The sequence below is a fragment of the Rhinolophus sinicus genome, linkage group LG05 (genome assembly GCF_036562045.2).
Source record: "Rhinolophus sinicus isolate RSC01 linkage group LG05, ASM3656204v1, whole genome shotgun sequence".
NCBI classification, from domain to species: Eukaryota; Metazoa; Chordata; class Mammalia; order Chiroptera; family Rhinolophidae; genus Rhinolophus; species Rhinolophus sinicus.
In genome coordinates this window covers 9,127,973-9,150,138 of record NC_133755.1, presented here as the reverse complement: position 1 = coordinate 9,150,138, position 22,166 = coordinate 9,127,973, and the positions used below count along the sequence as shown (strand labels likewise).

General features: G+C 39.0%; 1 protein-coding gene across 2 annotated transcripts in view; it reads left to right on the top strand.

Annotated features, from left to right (window-relative positions):
- NBAS (NBAS subunit of NRZ tethering complex) overlaps nt 1-22,166 on the top strand; it is a 269,220-nt gene that overhangs the window by 92,344 nt on the left and 154,710 nt on the right. The window contains exons 22-26 of one of the 2 annotated variants that reach the window (XM_074331709.1): nt 5,089-5,172; nt 5,527-5,592; nt 10,900-11,053; nt 17,198-17,383; nt 18,765-18,938. In XM_074331709.1, the coding sequence (XP_074187810.1) occupies nt 5,089-5,172; nt 5,527-5,592; nt 10,900-11,053; nt 17,198-17,383; nt 18,765-18,938 (664 nt within the window). The remainder of the gene's footprint in view (nt 1-5,088; nt 5,173-5,526; nt 5,593-10,899; nt 11,054-17,197; nt 17,384-18,764; nt 18,939-22,166) is intronic. The other variant, XM_019751941.2, reaches the window with a different exon arrangement.

Sequence of the window (22,166 nt, the reverse complement as noted above, 5' to 3'; positions counted from 1 at the left end):
GATGTCTTATTAGTGAATCTGCTCTATTTTCTAAGTAATTTATTAGTGAAATTGAAATTCCATTGGTGCAGAAGAGAACTCTGAATGATGCCTTTAGATAGATTTTTCCAGTTTGGCTTTCTGGGTGATAACTAGCTTTTTGATTGGTTTCCCATTGAGTTTCAGATCAGTGTGACTTGTTCAGCAGTGGTAACCATAGTGAAGTTACACATGCAGGCCCAAATTACTATTATTTTTTGTCCTTTACTTACGGGACATTTTCTTCTATGCTAAATAATAGAAGTAAATATAACTCCACATATTAGGACCAGTGCCGAAAAGGTGGCAATTATTAGCAATTCACTGTCTATTTAGCTTTTTGTTTCCAAGGCATAGAACACAAATAAAAGAACTTTTTGTAAGGTTATTCTTGGTAAAATTTCTTTGAAATAAAACATTTATATTTAGTGTGAGAAATAATTGGTGAGAGAATAGTTGAACATAATAGAACTTGTTACATTCATTCCTCTCCTGCTGACAGATAAATGTTCCCTTCAAATGAAACCAGCAAAGTTTATTGTTTGCAATAAAACAAAGAACAGGGTTCTAAAATAAAGAATCCTAAAATTAAATAAAAACAGTCATTATTTTGTAAAGAGATAACTTAAGTTTACCATGTACTTCCCTTTTTTTAGTGGGGATGATGCATTTAAATTTTAAAACTTCCCACGCAAAGTGGAAATAATAGAAGAAAAAGATGAAATAAAGTATGTTAATGTTGTTTTGTATTTATAGAACTTTAGAGTCAAAGTGTAAGTTTTGCAACCAACCAAACTATCTACAACTATTTAGAAGGAAGCGGTATGTTTATAGGTTTTTATTTATTATTTATTATTTTTTTTACCACATTTTCACCTTACCCATGTAGTGGTTCACTTACATGACTAATATTTTTGTTGTGAATACATTAATGGAAAAGGTTTTCTCTGAATTTCATTAAGTATTCTGTTATGCTGCTTACCTTATGAATAAGTAGCTAAAATTTGGCTGTTTTTTAGAAGGTAATGACAGAACTAACCAATTATTTTGAAATATAAAGGAAGGTGAGATTTAGGGAAATACATATTCTGAAATCTTTTTTCCTCCGTGAAGTATAATGACATGTCCAGCTCTCTAGGTTGCAGGTGTGTCCCCTTACTAGGAGAGCTTGCCCTTCCCTCAGTTTAATAATCTCTAGTGGGGAGGCATCCTTGTTTCTGCAGATTCCATATCAGTGTACCTCCTGGACACACCTGTTGTTTCATGAACAAACTGTCCCCTTTCATTGCTCTATTCCAACTTTGAATTTTTGTGATATTCATGAGATCAGTTAAAAATATTTGTATGCTGTCAGTTAATTAGTTCAGTTGACACATTATTATTTTAGAGTCTACTAAATGCCAGACACTTATTTCAGGTGCTGAGGATATGGCAATAGACAAAACAAACAAAAATTCTGCTCTCAAGGAATTTGTATTCTGGCTGGGGATGGGGTCCTATTTGTTTCTTAAATGCTGCCATTTGAAGCATGATAAAGAACTTATGGTATTTTTACAGCAAGCATTTTAAACTCCTAAAATTTAAAGTAATTTGTTCTGTAAAAACATCCTGTAAGAAAATGAAAGAAAGCTTTTTGTTTTTATACACCAGGTGTGCCAAAAAAATGTATACACATTTTAAGAGATGTAATCTATGTATTACTTTTTGAAGTTGAATTGAATTACGGTAGCAATGTGTAGTATGACGCTTGCTTAAAAGATGGTGTTAATCAAACGAATGCTAGCGTCCCCATGCCACAGGCAGGACAGTCAAAGAAAATGGCGGAAGCACTGTTGTTCGAGAAGCACAAGACCATTTTGAAGTGGTATTTGAAATTCGAGAACGTTGTGAAAGTACAATGGTAATGGAGGGGCGAGTCTGCAACAGAACTTCCAACACGCCTAGCAATTGCACGCATTCGTGATAAGTTTGAGGCGCATGGTGCTGTGTGTGATGTGCACAGGGGAAGATCTGGGAGGCCTCGCACAGCAACACGTCAAGCAGTAGTTCCCGTAATCAGAAGTGTCTGGACGCTGATGGAAACACTCTGAGCACCTCTTGTAATTGCGGAAGTCAAATGTGACTTGTATTCATCTTTTGTTATCGGTATATATTGAGTATTACAATTTAATACAATTTTCCTTTCTTAAAACGTGTATACATTTTTTTGGCACCCCCCGGGATTAGTGATCAGACTTAAGGTCAAGCCATATTTTGTAGAAGTTAAATTTCATGAGACTAGTAACCTACTGGTGTTGACATTGATTTTATGTCCTAATTTAAATGTATCCTTTCAATATGCATGTAAACGGCCCTTATTGGGCTGTCAGAATTAAATTTTGGGAAGGCTCAAATTGCCTTTTACCTGCTACTTACAGAGCTAACCTGGTGGCTCTTATGTACGAAGCAGAGGAATGCTGGAAATGAGGATGGATTTGTGGTTGGGGGCTGGACTGTAGTCCCCGTGTCCTTGCTAGAGGCAGTATGGTATGCCAGCTAAAAGTGTCAGCTTTGGATTCTGTCTGGTTGTGTTTAAAGCCTGCCTCTGTCATTTATTAGCTTTATGAGGAGAGGCAAGCTTTCTCATTGTAATATGAGGAAGGCAGTATCACCTACTACATTAGATTGGTAGGACTGAAAGGTATTGCACATTAAAAGCTGTTTATCCGGTCTGGTCCACAGTAAGAGATCAGTAAAGGTTAAAGATTATTATCGTTTCTGATCATTGCTGATGTACTGCTAGTAATACTCTTCTTATTACAGCTGACCCTTGAACAACGTGGGGGTTAGAGCACAGACAAAAACCTATATACAGCTACTTTGGGCCCTCTGCAAACTCTGTCAGTGGTGATCAGCAGCATTTAGAAACATTCATGTGTGCTGTGCCTTGAAAGTGCAGCAGAAACATTTGATTTACCTAGGACTCTTCAGGCTGACCTTTTGGAGTGGGTCTCTGCATGGAACTTGTCTTTAATATGTTGTTTTGATAAAAATGGGTATGTTTTCTTACCCATTTCTGTTCAGTGAAGGTTAACAAAGTTTTACAACTTTCTAGTCTTTAAATATCAAGTAAGTATTATTTTGCTGAGGGTCCCGTGGTATTGCTTATCATTTGAGTAATAACCCTTGTATGTAAAATGTTCTTTGTATAGAAAATACAAATCTCAACTTGTGATACTGTTTTCCAAAATTCTTTCAGAAAACATTTTGAGTAGCTTATCGAACCGTGTTTAATTAGAAAAGGTAGTGATAGTTTGCTAGGTTTATTGTTTTTCGTTTCTCAATTTGTTGCTATAATTTATTCTTGTGTTGGAAGAGTGAGCATTACCATTATTGTATCCAAAAGTTCTGTTTTACTTTTCATTTTCATGGTCTATGATAAAATATTAGTTATTGACAAGGAAGAAAATAAAATAGTTTTTCACTTGGTGACAAATGAAGTATTCATTTGCCGTGGTTATGGCATTCATTCTAAATAATCATCTGTATGATTCAGAAATTTAAAAATGTGAACTCAAATGCCTAAAAGATGTATCTGGTGTATAGTTTGCTAGGATATCACATGCTAGAGAAAAAGTGGATAAAACGCTGTTTTTAAAAATACCGTATAATAAATTTCTTTTTTTTTTTTTTAAATTTTATTTTATTAAATTTATTGGGGTGACAATTGTTAGTAAAATTACATAGATTTCAGGTGTACAATTCTGTATTACATCATCTATAAATCCCATTGTGTGTTCATCATAAATTTCTTATTCTATATATCTAATGGGGAACGTTGACTTTGGCTAGTTCCCACCAATAATAGGGAGATGGGATTCAGCACTGCCCATTCCCAGACCTTCAGCTTCCCTCTTGTACTTTCAATCCCACCAGTGGTCTCCTATTACCTCTATTACCTTTTACATCAGGACTAATCTCTTCGTCAACATAATTGTCAAACATTTATGAAACATTTCTTGTGCAAGGCATGTTTTATAACCTAGTAGGGTAAGAGAGTACAAAACATAACCTAATAAAATCCAAAAGTGCAATTCTTTCTCTGGGGCTATGATACAGTTTAGGAAAATGCCACTGTCGATACTCAGAAATATGAGAGAAAAATGTTTTATTGAACTGTAAAAGCAAGGTAATTGAAATTTGTGTTTTAATTTTTTTCTTTATTCTCAATTCAGAACGTTTCAGTTGGTTGCATGGATTCTTGGGATGTTAGAGCTAAAAGAGACCTTAGAAATATTGAAGTGTTTCACCTTAGAAAGTCACGTGTCAGGCTGCATGTCTAGTTAAAAGCCAGATGTGTTTGTTTCTTTGCATCCCAATTCATAGCACATTGCTCTGCTATATTACCATACTGTTTTTACCTCACTTTTCCTTTTAAATTTATTCTTAATTTATCCAGTTAGGCCTTTGCCTCTTTTAGATTCTCCTGTAACGTTTTAGTGATACTTTTAACCTGCAAAATTATTTCTTCACTCTGCTGTTACCTGTCCTCTGTGTATGTGCTGTGTGATATGGTAGCCATTAGTCTCACCACTATTTAAATCTTAATTGAAATGAGTTAAAATTAAACTTCTGTTTCTTAGTATCAGTAGCTACATTTAAAGTGGTTTATACCTGTGTATGTGTCTAGTGGTTACCTCCTATGACCATAGGAAGTTAGATTGTAAGCTTTTTGAGGGCAAGGACCATTTATGTTGGTACTGAGAACATAAAATATGGGGTCTTGATAAGTGTTTTAGAATATGTGAATGAACACATACACATACCGTCCTGTAGTTCCTAGCCAGATTTGTTTGTTTTGAATTCTCTTTTTCGGTAGTTTTATGACAGAAGAGAAATCAGCAATTTGGTATTTCCCATTTACATGTTGTACTGTGTGTGTATCATGCACCACTTAATGGACTGTAAACAGGAATTTTGGAGATTTATGGTTATAGGGATACTTTTTGCTACCCGTTCTTTGTGTAGCCTGTCACTGAGGTAGTGTGTATTTTAAATGCTTATGTATTTTTTTTTTTTTTTTAATTTAAGTTATAGTGGTGACTCCTTGCTGATCATTCCTTGGCATGAACGTAAACACCGAAATAAAGACTGGTGCGAAGCGTTGGAGTGCAGGTAAGAGTGAGCCAGCACCTGGGGATTCCCTTCTCTGTGGGATGGGCGAGTAGAAGGCCCTGTGAAGCTCAGGGGTGGTGTGTAATCACCTACTTGACAGCGTTCCTTGATTTAGGGAGTTTGAAGTTGTTTTAAAAAACTTGACTTTTATCAGTTAAGTTAAAAATTTTTTTAATGGAAAAATATTAAATGCTACAAAGGAATTATTCTACAAATGATCCTTATACAACTCTTTTTCACTTTGAGGTATTCCCTTTCAGTCTTTGACATATGCAGATGTGTTGTTTCATAGATGTTATTATGGTATGCATGCACTTTTGCTCCTGATTCAGTTTTAATTTTCACTTTTATAAGATTTAACCTGGGAAAGCCTCAGAATGTGGAGGCATCAGGTACTGCAGAAGAGGATAGGAGAGTCAGGTAAATTCTCCTTCACTGTCTCTTTCCATATTTTTCCTATATGAGATCAGACGTTTATTTTTTAGACTCAGGAAATGAGCCAGAGAGCCTCTAGACTCCTGGGCATGAGGCATAGCATAGGGTGGGGATGGAGTGATGCGGTTGAAAATCTGGGTATTTACTGAAAATTTATATCCTGAATGTTGAAGCTCTGGTTCCTTTCCCCCTTCCTGCTGCTAAAATGCAGGCCTATTCACCAAGTAGAAGTTTGGAGAGTTCTTTTCGGGAGAAATGGAATAGCCTGTGAGAAGCGGCCCCTGGATACTGAGATATAGTCCCAGGAGATTAATTCACTGGCAGGTGACAGTGAATCCAACACAGGAATACGTCCTGCCACACCTCCAGAGCTTCCTGGACATCTGGGGATTGACTCCAGCAGGCAGAGCGAATGGACAGGAAAGGCAAAACAAACAAAATAGAACTGAAAGACAGAGACCATGCAAAAAGAAGGAAACTTCAAAAATTGTGGTTAATATTACTCGGGAGATAAGAGATGACACTGCATTTGTGAAGTAGCAGTAAGATTTTATAAAATACAAAAAATGAATTAAAAGAACTTGAGAAAATAAAAAATTTGATAGGTATATAAAAAGTAGAAGAGTTGAAAGATAAAAAGCAAAGAAGTTTACTAAATTAGAGTAAAAATGTAGAGCTAGATGATAAGAGAAGATAAATAAACAAGTCTAATATTCAAATTACAGACATTCTAGAGACAGCATAGATAATAAAGGGGAGGAAGTTATAAAAAATAATTCAAGACTGTTTCTCAGAATTGAAAGTTATAAGTTTTCAGACTGAAATTCCCACTACACTAAAGCATACCACCATGACTTTCCACAATATTGGGGATGCAGTTTTCCAAAGAGAAAAACATATTACGTAAAATGAATTGGGACTCAGAATGACCATAGACATCTCCAGAACAACCCCAGAAGCTAGAAGACAATGCAGTAATCCATTCAGACTTTTGAGGCCAAGTACTTTGTTTGTGATCTAGATTTTTATGTCTAGCTACAATCATTAATCAAGTAGGAGGTTAGTCATGAAAGGTCTTATAAAATCTACCATCCATGTACATCTCATTTCAGGAAGCCATTGTAAGATGTGCTTTCTTAAAATGAGGGAATAAATCAAGAAAAGAGAAAGCCATTGGATTCAGAACGGGCTCTAACACAGGCAGTGGCAGAGGGAAGGCTGGTATGACAGACAGCTGTGCTGTGGTCAGGGCGAGAGCCACCAGTACTGACTGGACTGGGGTAGGCGGGGCCTGGATGGCTTCAAGAGCCTGGTCTCTTGGAAAAATTTTAAAAATGGAACTGATATATTCGGTCATTGTATATATCTGATATATTTGATCATTTGGTAAAGACTTTTATATTTTGCTCTTGATAGATCTTTTAGACACTTTGGGAAAAAATAGCAATGGGTGCATGTAAGTCAATGGGAGGGATGGGAGGACTGCAGGCAGCTATTAGCTCTAGAAAGTAAAATGTGGTTCAAGAGGAGGAATAGTTATAATATACCACTCGGCCCAGGAGAAGATAATATTCACATAATCATAATAATGTGAATAATTAGTGGTTTAATCCACATTGTGATATATCCATAATGGGAGGATGAGGTATAGGGTTAATGGATGGTTATGGTTTAAGACAACCAAATAACATGTAACGTAGATAAATCAGGAAACGGCCACAAATGCATGCTGTTTAGACATGTGGAGGAAAAACGAAGAAGAAAGTGGAAAGACTTGATCATGAGGTAGAGGAGGCAAGGATGGCGGCCGTGGGGATGTGTCCGGGGTCGCTGGCTTTTTATTTGATGAGTCCTTTCTTGCTTTTGCATTTTTAAAACCGTCCGTCTGTACGATCTGCCTGATGAGTGATAAATGAAAGCCCTAACTGGTAGTGTGATCATTGCAGGTGGAATCTGGAAGCTCGCTTTGTGTCGGTGGTGATGTTGGCCCCTCCCCTTAACTTTGTGTCTCGTGTTTCGGGGTCTCAGTTAATGGGATCTTTAAGTCTTAGTTACCTTTTTCACTGCAGTGAGTTTTAGCGTAATAGCAACTGAATGTCCTGCTGAGCTTTAGCTATCATTTGCTTAAAAAAAATTATGTTTCACATTTAGTTTTTATGTATTATCAGAGTTGTATATATTTGCAAAGAGATTAAGGAGTTAAAGTTTTCTACAGAGCTCGTTTTTAAAAAAGCAAAAACCCAAACCCATAGTCCTTTGTTCCCTGTCCTTTATATCTTGCTCACCAGAAGCAACTACTTCCAATTCTTGTAGATGATTGTTTTGGTGTTTACTCCCTATCTCTGAGTAACATAATTGCATAGTTGCTTCTTGATTTTTGAGTTCTAGCTGTTACCTGGGCTTCCTAGGATGAAAGATTATGGCTTAGTTTATTTCTACTCCAGGAACCCTGCTCTTCTTAGAGTGTTTATGACCCCCTACCCCCAACTCCCCTCTCAAAATTGTTTACTGTCACTTCAGTGGCGTTTCAGGAGAAAGTAGAGCTTACTGCATGGTATTTATTAGCCATATTTAATAGAATCATTGCTTGTAATGAGAGTATAAATGGATTGAAAACGGTGGGAGGTTGATGCAGTGGATATGGTGGTAGGAAAGGTGGCACTGTTGTGGTGACACTTCTGACCACAGTTCTGTCAGTATAAGTGGGTCCTTCTGACACAGCAGCACTGGCAGAGCACCTGACCCACTCATCTCATCCCAGTTCTCTTTAGCTTGTGCCTTTTTATCATTCTAACTAGTAGATGAAAAGCATGAGAGCATTTCTTCTCAGACCAAGCACAGCAAGCTAAAATGCAGGTGAGACTTGCTGTGCTGGAATTCCTAAAACTATGAAAATGAAAAGCCAGGAAAAGTTGAATGGAGGAAAAGGTGCTTTTGAAGATGTCACAAAATGTCCCTGGTATAGGCCATTTCTTGTTGCATGCTCATGTAATCAGGTCTGTCCTCTGTGAGATGTAAGAATACCTTGTTTCCCCGAAAATGAGACCAGGTCTTATATTAAGTTTTGCTGCAAAAGACACATTAGGGCTTATGTTCAGGGGATGTCATCCTGAAAAATCATGCTAGGGCTTATTTTCCTGTAGGTCTTGTTTTTGGGGAAACATGGTACTGAAGGGAGGAAAGCAGGTGCGGTTCTGGACTCAGGAAGGATGTAATCTGGGAGGAAAGATGCTGCTGCTGGGAATTGCTGACAGGATGAGTGCTGTGGAGGAGAAGGGCGGGGCACTGGGAGCACAGACTAGGGAGACGGCACTCGATAGAGGTCCAGGAAGGTTTTCCCAGGGAAGTTACGTGAAATCTGAGGTTTGAAGGATGAACAGGAGTTAGTTCCGCGGAGGGTGAGTTTGGCAGATGAGAGGGGGGAGTGTTCTAAGCAGAGGGAAGGGCATGTTGGAAGGCTGCAGGCAAGGCCCCCTTCAAAGACTGAAAATAAGACATGTTTTGTTGACGTATACAGAAGCAAAGTGAGATTGGCATCGGGGTGAGGAATGTTTTAAGGCAGATTACGAGCGATAAAAGTGGGCACAGGGATGATGTAATCAGGTTTGTATTGTTTAAAAGATAACTGTGTTACCCCGAGGATATCAGGAACTCAGTTTTGACTTTGTTGCATTTGCAGTGCCCGTGAAAACATCTGAAAAGCATCAGGGAAGACATGGGAGCTTCCGAGTAAAGTCTGGGTCAGGGTAAAACTGTGGTTGTGATGTGTGTGGTAATTGATATTTTCGAGTTGAAGAAGAGAGACGAGAGCTGGACTTAGTGATTGGAAGCACTGCTATTCAATGGCCCGCTAGAGGGGGCTGTGCTAGCAACGGTGACTGAAAAGGAATAGCCAGAAAGCTGAGAGAACTCAGACAGTGTGGCATGCTGGAATGAACGGGAAGCATGTTTCTGGGAGAAAGTGGTTAAATTCCATCAAATAGTGCTGAGAAGGAAATAAGGATTGAAAATTATATCAAAGGAACTCAGAGTAGCTTGTGGGTATTTTTCCCTGCTGGAATAGGGCAGCTTTAAAGGGAAGATTTCAGGGGGAGTGATGTGACTTTTTCCACTATGGGGGAAAGTCACTGGTTGGAATGTTAATGGCAGTTGTGCAACTAGGTAAGTGAAGGATTACCAATTATAAGCACAGGAGGTTGTCCAAGGCATGTGGATAACATGCCCAGGTGTTTATGGGCTTTGTGTTGGGTCACGTATTACAGCTATTAATAATTCTAATAAAAATAATACGTATACATACAAATTAGGCACCTGCTCTGTGCCAGATAGCATTCTCTGTATACTTTGTTATTTTAAATAATCTTGCATAGTATTATTCCCATTTTTTAATAGGAATAAACCAATCTTAAACTACCTTTCATATATTAATTTAGACAAGGGTTCAGCACAGCTTTCAGTGATGGAATGGTGCTTCAGCTCTGACTCCAAAGCCCTGTTGCCTTATAATAGTGACAATTACAGAACCTGTCATTCATTGCTGACTTTGGATCAATGACTGTCCCTAATGGAACACAGCACTTTCCAGTGTGTCTCTCTGAAATGTCTGAGTTTAAGTTAATTCTTTTTTCTTTTTTTTTCAGCCCTTACCCATGGTCAGGATCATCCTCATAAAAACTCCTCATGATTTGTGATCCCTGTGATAGTGTCCCTGTGTGTATTCCTCTCGATGCTTCTCTTTCACTCCTGATGGCCAGTGGTGTAGAATAGCTCCGTAATTTGCAAATGCCAGTGTAGCACTATGGTGCTGACCCTACTAAAGGGTAAAGGCTTATTATCAACATAAGTACGACAGAGTTCCTTTCATTTTTGTGAACATGGAAAACAAGGGTTTCTTAATTAATATTTGCATCAAAATTACCTGTGAGTGTTTTTCCTAAAGTAGGCCCAGCTGGCCATCACAGGAAATTCGGATTTAGTGGATCTCTGGCAGGCACCCAGCCATAGGCATTTGTGAAAGCTTCCCACTGTGATTTTCGTTTTGTTTTTATTTAATTTGATCGATTTATGGCATAGTTGTTTTGATTTATTCTCCATTCTCATTTTTTTAAATTAGGAAAACAAGCACGTGAAAAATGTCCCATTTCTCTTGTAAGTGTGCATATACATATAGGAAAACACATACACACATAGCCCCTGCCTCTGTAACCATCTTCACCCCTACTCTCTTTCACAAAATTACAATTTTTCCCAGTATTGCAATCAGTCGTTAATTGTTCCTTTTGTGCTTTACAGAATGGTGGTTGAGCCCAGTCTCCAAGATGAAAGCGAATTCTTATACACGGCACAGCCTGAGTTGCTGAGGTACAAGACGGCCCAGCTTACAGTAGAGAAGGTTATAGACTGGTATCAGACCCGAGCTGAAGAAATAGAGCATCACGCTCGGCAGGTGAGGGCCAGTGACAGCTGCTGCTCCGCGATGCCAGCAGTGCTACCGGGATCCTTAGTGTCAGCGTGTGTGGCTGCCGACAGTGCTGTGGGGACCATGTGGATGGAGGGCGAGGGCTGAATGAATATTTCTTACTACTTTTGTACAAGAAAACTTGTTCACAGTTTTCCTTTACAGCATAAGCTGCAAAACATGGTCCATACTGCCCCAGATTTTCCATGATTTTAATAGCTTAATACCATGTTAATTTGTAAGATTGTCGCAGCCCAGAAATACTTGAATAGGACAATCCTGTCCTATTGCAAAAATCGTTATTTTGCTTTTCAGGGATGCTGTCCAGGGCTTTGTTTCTAATGTTTTTCTGGAGTCTAAGTTGAATTTCCCTCAGTTCCCATGTGCCTTTACTGAGATGCATAACGGCGGCCTTAGAGAAGGGCCGTGGAAGAGAGATGAGGATAGTGCTGGGGTTAGGATGCCTAAATACTAATTTTGACTCTTCATTAACAGCCCTGTGACTCTGGACCTGCTACCTACCTTTTCAGTACCTTGGTTTTTTCCTGGGTTAATTTTTATACCAGAGTCAATGAGAACAAAGAACTATACAGGAGAGAACATTAAATATCCGGCTAATTGAATGCTCTGCAAATGTAAGCAATAGTTGTCTTCATCTTAGGGAATAGAAACTGGCAATTTCAAGCCAAGAATGGCAGAACGCACTTAGAAATCACATTCAGGCTCTGCCCAGCGGATGGCTTTCTCTTTCTACTGCGGTCGTGGCTGTGGGCCTCTTGCCTGTCCTACTGTCAGCTTTTCATCTGCTGGGAAGGGTGATTCCAGAGGGTCTGATGGGCAGTGGTCCTGTGGGAAGGAGTACGTACCCCTGTGTTAAAATGTCCCTGTAGTGTATCTGGCACGCCCCTGTGTCCCCATTTGATAGTCTTCTTGAATTTCTCTTTAATCTAACTCCTATTTTCGGTATTCATAGAATTGAAGGTGAATTATTTGCGGGAACTGATGAGAATATTATAGATCAAACATTTTGGGGGATGGCCAAGAATATTTATGATTGACTTCCCAGGTTTTTGAAGATGGCTAAGGATCATAGTGAAAAATGTTTAAAATCTTAAGCTATCATGATGAAAAGACTCTCTGGAGATCATGTAGTCTAATTTTTTATGCTGTTGGTAGATAAACTAAGGTCTACAGAAAGGAAAGTGAGCCACTTGTTCAGGGATGTACAGTGACAGAGCCAGACAAAATCCAGATCTCTGTATAATACACAGATTTCTTATAGAGCCCATATAAAAAATGAACAATTACACAGATCTTAATGGCTGAGAGCAAGATAAATTAATCTAAAGAAGGGGTTCTCAGACCCATAGTATCTTTTTTGTAGTAAATGTTTTGTAATGCTTCCTTATTATCCTGATGGGAAAATCATAGACATATCTTAATAGAAAATTTCCCAGAAATTAATGACTTAACTGCAATATGTAGGATAAATAAAATATGGAAATGTTGGGTCATGACTATTATAGGAAGCAAAGTCAGTGAGAAATCATTTTGAATAAGGAGAGCTGAAGTTGAAGATTCAATTATGTAGTATTGTTGGCGTTAAATACCCCAGATTGTTGTCTGGGATGAGAGCAGCTCATGGTAAGCTCTTTAACAAAACAAAGTAAACTCTTCCCTTGATTATATAGTGGCTGCATTCCAGGGAAATTCTGCGTAAATTACACCATTCTAAAAAGACTTTTGTGTAAAAGTTGAATGAAGTTCCGATCTAGATTCTGATCATTGTATCCAGGGTTTTCAGGACATTTGAAAGGCAGGCGAGAATCAGGACAAGTTGGTTTAGTGGGACTGCCCTACTCATTGTGGGACGTCTAGCATTCCTGGCTTCCACCTACTAACGTCTGGAGGTCCCATGATGTTATGTGTTGGACAGAAATGTCTCCTCGGGTTTCCAGAATGCCTCCTGGTGGACAGTTATGCTCCCCTTGGGAACTGTAGTCTTAGACCAATATCCTGTGCCTGGAAATGACCAGTTCATTCTGTTCACCATAAGCAAAGCCATCATTACTTTGCTAATACTGGAGAAACTCACTTGGTAATAATTGATGAAGAAAGCTCTCAAGTGAGCCAATGAGGCACATTTTTGTACAAGTAAATGGAGGTTATGAAACTTGCATCTAGACATTTTTTTTTTGATTCCAGTGGCATCATATGATTTACAGGAATTTTACAAATATATGGAATTTACTATTGTCTCTAACAAGAAAAAGGACTCTGTTTGGACCAGTTTTGTCTGAGCACAGCAGTTTCTTAGCTGGACTATAATAGATAGAGGTTTTTGAGAGTAAGGAGAAATGTATGTGTGAGCATATTCATGGATACACACTTAAATAACTGATTTCTAGATAGTTCTGTTACTTGAGATAGGAATGAGAATTCAAAAATTTCTCATGTGTATAAAAAGTGCTGGGCAACCAGCCTCATGCATTTCAAAAGATTAGTAATAATAGCGCCTCAATTTGTAGTCTTCAAATATTTTGTAACCCAGATTTCAGACATTAGGAAGTAGAAAGTTCAGAGGTCCCACATGCCCCTTCTCACGTCCCCTCACCCACGAGCCATCCCTGTTAGTAACGTCTTCATTTGAATACCACATTTGTCACAACTGATGAACCAAGATGTCCTTCAGTAGGAGAATGGATGGACATTGGTACAACCACACGATGGAATATTCTTCAGTGCTAAGAAGAAATGAGCTATCAAGTCAAGAAAAGACGTGGAGGAACCTTAAATGTATGGTACTAAGTGAAAAGATAAATACTGTATGATCCCAACTCTGCCTTTCTGGAAAAGGCAAAAAATGGAGACAGTGAAACGATCAGTGGTCGCCAGGATTTGGTGGGAGTGGGATGAATAGGCAAAATGGATACTTGTCCTTAAACATTTGTCCAAAGCCACAGAATGTACAACACTAAGAGTGAGCCGTAATGTAACATGTGGACAGTGGGTAATAATGATGTGTCAACGTCGGCTTATCAGTTATAACAAACGTACCACTCTGGTGGGATGTTGATAATGCAGGAGGTTGTGTATATGTGGGGGCACATGGGAAATCTCTGTACGTTCTACTCATGTTTGCTGTCAACCTAAAACTGCTCTAAAAAACAGTCTATTAAAAAAACCTCAGAGCTTTCTGAAATTTAAATTTTTAACAGTCTAATGATAATTCCTAGAAATCCTGAATTCTTATTTGAGTAATTAGGAATAATTATAACGAAAGAAAAGTGATTTGGGGGTGCTTTACTTAGCTGCCTTGTATTCTTTCTTCCATTTATTTAAAAACGCTTCTAATATAGGTATTGTTCTTTAGTTTCATTTGATGTATTGATGTTTCATGTGGATTGTGCTACAATTAAAGTGATAGCTAACATAGTTTCATCTTTTTCATTTTTAGATATTTAATTGATGTGGGACTTCTTTTTCCTTAGTGCCTACAAATGCCTTTAGCAACACCTTTTTGTTGGTTTAGGAAAATGTGTATAGTGGTGACATTTATCCAGTGAGGGCTCGGGGTTTGTGACATAATTCTTTAAGTTGTGTTCGAGCCTACTTTTATTTAACTTGTCAGTTATTTGATTCTAAAACATTTTTACTTCAATATTTGGAAAAACAACAAATTCAAAGTTAATATTAGAAAATGAATCTGGATCACAAAATTGGTGAGTGTATGACAAATTGCTAATATGCTGTGTGTTCAAACTATTGCACAAATTTATGTTTTATGCATCAGGTTTTCTTAACATGCTTTTTGAAAATTCACCTGAGGTAGAGTTTTTTGTTGTTGTTGTTGGTATACAGGTAGGTGGATCCTCTCAGAAATGAGTTACATTTTTATTATTAGACATCTGTTGAAGTATTCCCAGCTTGCTCCTGTTTTGCCTTATGCTTTTTTTTAAATATAACTACAGTTTTTCCCTCACATTTATTTGTCCTGCTCTTTCCAACTGAGGATGTATTTCTTATTTTCACTTCATCTTCGCCTGTCAAGCCCTGCGTCTTTGAAGGGCTTAGGGTGGACCTTTCATATTACTTGGCATTTTTTTGTTACATTACATGGCTGCTCCCTCTGCTTTTCTCCTCACACCCCACCATTCCCTCACCATTCTCGGCAATGATTTTGTTCTGTATTTCTTTGGGAAATTTGAGAACTCACTTCCATTTGTCCTTACTTTTCCCTGCTTTTCCCTGAGCTCTTTTCTTGCCTTCAAGCTCCTCCTTGCTTTGCCTCTGTTCTGTCTTCCATCCTCCCACCTGCTCAGGATGCTTGTCCGTCGTCTAGTCTCTCTCTTCCTGCTTCTTCCACCTTGCCTCAACTGTGTGCCTTTTTTTTCCCCCCTTGTGATAAAGTTCAAATCAATCCTATTTTATAAATACAACAGCAACAGCAAGTAGAGCCGTACTCTCCCTGGCTTCTGTTTTAGCTGTCTGCTTCCCATCAGTCTGCAACTTGGGATCACTTTCTCAGTGTGCTCACCCCTCTTTTCCCTGGCGTCTGGCTGTCCTTGCCACTCAACTGAAGCTGTGTCAGCAAGGCTCCAGGGCCGCCTCTTCACGTCCGATTCCTCTCATCTGTTATTTAATAGCGTTACCCTTTGACATCAGTGCTTCCTCTTTCCTGCAAGCTCTTCTCCTCAGGCTTCTGTGGGACCCTTTCACTTCTGTTCTTGTCTTTGTGTTTGCCATTCATTGTAGTTTCATCCGTATGGCTCATGTTCCTTGGCTTGTCCCTTAACTGTTGCTGACCTCCAGGGTGCTACTCTGTCACCAGGAGAGAGTCTTCTGTACTAATACTAGTAATTGGCAGTTCTCAGAACCAGTCTGCCAGGTTTCAGTCCAGTCCATTTCCAGTTCATTATTCAACAAATCCTTGCTAAATTTTCTTTCCAGGCTGTGCATCTGTGACGAGCCGCAGTGGAAATCCTTAGGTAGCACTGCCTGTCAGGGAGCCCTGCACATTTCCTAGCTCGGCAGGCAGTGTCCTGCAGCGCCTGGCCCCTCCCGATGGCTCCAGCTGTGTTTCTTATGGCTTCATTTCAGACCTCCTTTCAGTCTTGTGGAACTAACTGTGCTGTTACAACACACCATGCCTCTCTGCCTACCATGCTATTCTCCTGCCCTTCTCCTCCCTCTTTACCTGCTAACATCCATCAATTCTTTAAAGCCCGTTCTAAGTGTTCTCTCTGGGAGACTTTGTGACATGCTCAGATCCTACGTGCCCTCTGCTTTGAGATCATACCCGTCCACTTACCTCATTCTACTTCCATCATTGTTTTACCGGATCGTGTTTCCCATGAGATGGAGAGCTCTTTGAAGGAGAGACCTCATCTTACTCAGTTTTATATTCCTAACACCTAGAGCAGTGCTTAGCTCATAGTAGGTCCTCAATAAATCATTGTTAGTCTTGGAGTGTGGGAGTCAGTAAGGAATAGCAAGAGGCACTACAGGTGTAGGCTGCGTGAGGTAACTTTGCCATCAATCAGAAGGATAGGTGATAGGAATGAGTCCGATTGCTGTCTTCTGAGCATCTATAGGAAAATCATTCTGCATTTTGTCTAAGTGGAGTCTAAATACTTGAATCGAGACAGAGAAAAAGTCTGTCGGTTGTTCAAGTATTGATTGAATGCCTTCCAGACGGGAGGCGTTGCAGAAGGATAGGTGCTGAAGAGGAATACAAAAGCAAAACATTGTTTTTGGAGCAGAATATTATAGTGAAAATAGGATTAATTTGGCATTGTCGTTAACTAGCTATGTTGTTTTCCCTGCCTGTTAATGTTGTCAGAATTAAACAGAGAAATACATGTAAAACTGCTCTGTACACTGTAAGGTTCTACCAACTTAAGATGGTTGTTTTCCCCTTATTATCTTTACTTTCTGAATTTCTTGCTGATTGTTTCTTTGGAAACAATTGATGCTGATAGATTTGATAAAGAAGTTTTGTATTAAATAAAAAAATGTATGTTACTGCTAATGTGATTTTTATATAAATTGATGGCAAGATTAGGTTCTATACAGGAGGCTTTATGGGAAAGATATGATCCTCAGAGACTTACCATTGTTTTTCCATTTTAGGTTGACTGTGCATTGTCACTCATTCGACTTGGAATGGAGCGAAATATTCCTGGTTTGCTGGTTCTCTGTGATAATTTGGTTACTCTGGAAGCGCTGGTTTATGAAGCCGGGTGTGATTTAACCCTAACCTTGAAAGAACTCCAGCAGATGAAAGACATTGAAAAACTAAGACTACTGATGAATAGTGTAGGTTTTATTTTAAATTTCTTTTTAAACATTCCCTATGTACTTTGATTAATGTGTGTCTCAGAGCCAAAGATGAAATGTCCTCCAAACCTGAGAACTTAGTAAATAAAGGAAGGTTTCTTGACTTTTTTTTTTAAATTAAATTTTATGAATAAATGACTGAAGGCATCCCAAACTCTTTTGGCTGGTTTTGTACCCTTGCTTGCCCTTTATTCATACTTATCTACCTATAACCTTTTGCCCCCTGTCCAGCGAAGCGTATTTCTAAACTAGCTGTCATTCTAGTGTTCATGTTTCTAATCCTTCACTGTGTGGAAATTCATGAGTAGTTATATAATTCAGGGTCTTAAAAAAAAAAAAAAAAGAAACTACTGGAGTTTAGAGAGCTGTGTGGTGTGTGAAGGAAACATCTTGGCTTCAGGGTTAGTGTATTCAGGAAAATTTGCCCAGCCATTCTTAGATTTTTCTTGGGTCACCTTGGGGACAAAGTACACCCCAAAGTTGGGGTCTGGTTTCTACCAGGTCCACTGAGTAGAGAGAAACCTTTGACTCCAGATTGATGGGCCTGGGAGTGCTGGCTGCCAGACTCGTTTCTTTCAGTCTTTGCTTTTGGCAGCCTGGTGTGAATGGGCCAGATCAAGGTGTGGGCACAGCTGCCTGACAGGGTTCTCTCTTCTCCCTCATCTCTTCTTTCTCTCTCTCTGTACTTTCTTTTCATCCTCCTTTCTCTGTTTCATCCCTCTCGTCAATCCCCTTACCAATCAATCCCCCTTTTCTTTCTCCCTCTCTCCCTACCTTCCCTTTCTCTTCTTTTCCTGATAATCCACCCCGTGAAAATTGATTTGTGTTGTGTTAGACTCCTCTTAGGAGATTTAGGTGTTATCTCTTGGGGTCATTAAGGAAAAGTATTGTGTAATTTCAGTGATAATGAGTAAAATTATGTTTGTCATTTGAAGTTTCGTGAAGGTGGGTGTAAAGGGGCAAAACAAAACAGGAGGAAGAAAAGGGAGGGAGAGAATCTGAGAACAGATGAGACTGGTCTCCAGCGGCTCCTTTCTAGCGCTGCTTTAGGTTGATGTCCACGCACGTTTCTGGGCTGGAACCTGTGCCCTGGAGGGGCTCCTGACCCAGTGGCAGAGTGTTTGTCTTCCAGAGCTGGCCTTAGGCTGTGAGGGGCCCTGGAGTGATCCTGACGGAACTGCTGGGCTGAGGTGCTGTTAGCCTCCAGGGTCCCCAGCAGAAGGTGATTCTTCTTAGGAAGTGTGGATCTTTCACTGTTGACCTCGTGATCATCTGCGAGTTGTAGAACTTAGAACTTGTTGTCTGCTACAATTAGGTATTTGATGTAATGTGTGTTTGTTTTGGTTAATTATATTTTCAGTGTTCTGAGGACAACTATGTGACAAGTGCCTACCAATGGATGGTTCCCTTTCTTCATCGTTGTGAGAAACAGTCTCCTGGTGTGGCTAATGAGCTATTGAAAGAATATTTAGTAACTTTAGCCAAAGGGGACTTAAAACTTCCACTGAAGATATTTCAGCATTCCAAACCAGATGTAAGTAGACACTCTAACATCTTAAAAGTCTCTGCACTTTCACTTTTACAGAATTAGGTTTTATCTTTTTTTTTTTTTTTTTTATAATAGGCTTTGCAAGTAATTTCCTTTTAAAAAGAAAAGGAAATGGTTGTCATTTTATTCTTTAAAAATGTTTCAACAGTTCAGTCCAAAATTTTTTTGGAAGTTCATAAGCTTATGTTTATTTTAATTGGTTTACTCCAGTTAGTCCAAAATTTTGGGGAAGTTTATAAAAGTATATTTATTTTAATTGATTTATTGCAAAGTTTGTTGACTGTTACATTTTGTAAACTGGCCATACCAAAAAGACTAACAGTTGATAGGTATTTAATTCTTACTAGTATTGGCAGGTGCTTTACAAGTGTTAACTCATTTAATCCTCATAACAATCCCATGAGACAGATATTTTTATTAATATTGCAGGAAAAGAAAATTGTGAGTTTGACTGGTTGTGCATTTGCCCAGGGTGACATAGTAAGGAGTGGAACCCAGCTTCAAACATTCTAATTTCACAGCTATTCTTCTTCTTCTTTTTCTTTTTATTTAATTAAAATTTATTGGGGTGACAGTGGTTTGTAAAGTTACATAGGTTTCAAGTGTACAATTCTGTAATACATCATTTGTATATCATGTTAAGTGTTCACCACCCAGAGTCAGTTCGCCTTCCATCACCATATATTTGATCCCCTTTACCCTCATCTACCATCCTCCTACCCCTTTACCCTCGTAACCACTAAACTATTGTCTGTGTCTATGACTTTTTGTTACTTCATTTGTTTGTCTTGTTCTTTTGTTGTTTTTGGTTTATATCCCACATATCAGTGAAGTCATATGGTTCTCTGCTTTTTCTGTCTGACTTATTTCCCTTAGCATTATAATCTCAAGATCCATCCATGTTGTCACAAATGGCACTTTCATCTTTTCTTATGGCAGAGTAGTATTCCATTGTGTATACTGTGTTTCCCCGAAAATAAGACCTAGTCGGACCATCAGTTGTAATGCATCTTTGGAGCAATATTTAATATAAGACCCGGTCTTATTTTACTATAACGTAAAACCGGGTCTATACTATAATATAATACCCGGTCTTACATTAATTTTTGCTCCAAAAGATGCATTAGAGCTGATGGTCCTGCTAGGTCTTATTTTTGGGGAAACACGGCATATATCACATCTTCTTTATCCAGTCATCTATCGAAGGACACTTTGGTTTCCAGCTGTGTTCGTAACCGGTATGCTTTACTGTAACACCAATAGAAGAAGAAAAGGTTTCTGCCCTTGACTGCCTTCACATTATTGATGGAAATCTTTAGGATCTCATAAGGAGATCTTATAATTATTCTGAATAACTCTTATATTTGCTTCAGACTGCTATAATTATAGCTCTGTATTTCTATAGGATTCAAATAGTTGTTCAGCTTCGCTGGTGGTAAGTCATGTTAAATGTAGCAAGCCTCTGCAAAGTAAAGAACCTCTTCATTTAGCCAGAGAGCACAGTGCTGTCTTAGGAGATACTGGCTCCCTTTCCCCTGGAGGGACTCAAGCAGGATGGCATGGTCAGTTGAGGCACAGAATTTTGTAGTGAGGTTGAAAGCATTCGATTGGGACTCAAGCAGAATTATTTAAGGCCTCCTCCAATCCTAAATTCCAATTGAGGGTGCTTTCTTGTGTTGACCTTTGTCAGCAGTCTGAGATCCTCTAAGGTGTGTTGTCATAGACCAGCGTAATCAAGATAACGAAAGCATTGCTTAGTGACCTTACACATTTTTTTGTTTCTAGATAGCTTGTCTGTGAGAACTATTATCTGTTCACTGGCTGTTTAAAATTTCCCATCTTCTTATATGCAGTTTCCACTTAGTAACTTGGTTTTAAATTGGGTGGTTTACTGTGAGCTGAGGATGGGTTGGTTTTGACAGCGGAATACTGTGTGAGAAGCAGGATGGCTTGAATATGAATGTTTTATGAGGAAGAAAGAAGTGACTTTAAATTCTTGTCAGTGATGCTTCTTCCATAGTCTTGTAAATGCTTTGTATATAGTCTTTTGTTTTACTTGGCAGTTTAGCATGTGCCTTTTGAATAAAACATACAGCCATTTGCATTTGTTGAGCTATGTAAACATGAAAGCTGAGAACTCTGGCGTTGCTGGGCTCTTCCTGTCTAAGCCCATCTCTGTATGTCAGTCAAAGTTACCTTTTACTACACAGATTTGATCCTGTCATGATCTGTGGAAAACTGCCGGTGGCTTACACTGCCTGCAGGGTAAACGTTGAGTCTCTACAGTGGCCTGGAAGGTTCTTTGTGGTCGGCTTCTAGACTGCCTCTTCAGCCTTCAGGAATGCACTAGAAGCTCATGGCTTCTTCACCCTGTCAGGTTCTTTCAGGCCTCTTTGAGTTCTTACAGGTTGTTTCCTTGGTTTGGGGTAGTCGGCCCCCCTTTCCTGCATTTAAAAAACACCCATCTGTCCTTCAAGACCCTGCTCTCTAAGATTCCCTGTACTGTGAAGCCTTCCATGACTACCTGTGCTGTGACAGGTCTGTACCTGTCTCTGTAATAACCCATGTCATACTGTGTTGTAATTATTTGTTCAAGTTTGTCTTTCCCTTCCTTTGTTTCCTATGGATGTTCTCTATGTGTCATCTCTTTCTTTATTACCAAGGATTAGTATGATATGCCTTGTATCTTGTAGAGAGCAAGTGCTCAGTAAATTTTGGCCGGGTGAATGAATGAATGAATGAATGAATGAAATTGGGTTTTATTATGATGCTTCAGGTCACTTGATTACATTTGTTTGCTTTCGTGGGATTATACTTGGAGCATTGCTCTTATTTTACCTGACTGTTTACAAATATAACGGGCACGATGCTTTCTGCATCAGACAGCTTAGGCTAAGTTACGCTGCATCAACAAATGACTTCTAAATCTTAGCAGCTCGCAACAGTAAATACTCATTCCTCACAAGTGTCACATAGGCTGTGGTTAGGCTTCTGCTGTGTTCCATGTCTTACTCATTCCAGGACTCAGGCTGAAAGAGCAGTCCCCTTTTCTAACTTGTGGTGCAAGAAAAAGAACAAAGTAGAACCACTCGGTGGCTCTTAAAGCTCTAGCTCACAGTGGCTGGAGTTCCTTTCCTCACATGTCACAGGCCAAGGGACGTACCGGGCAGAGCCTGATGTTAACAGAGCAAGGAAGAATTATCGTCTCTGAGG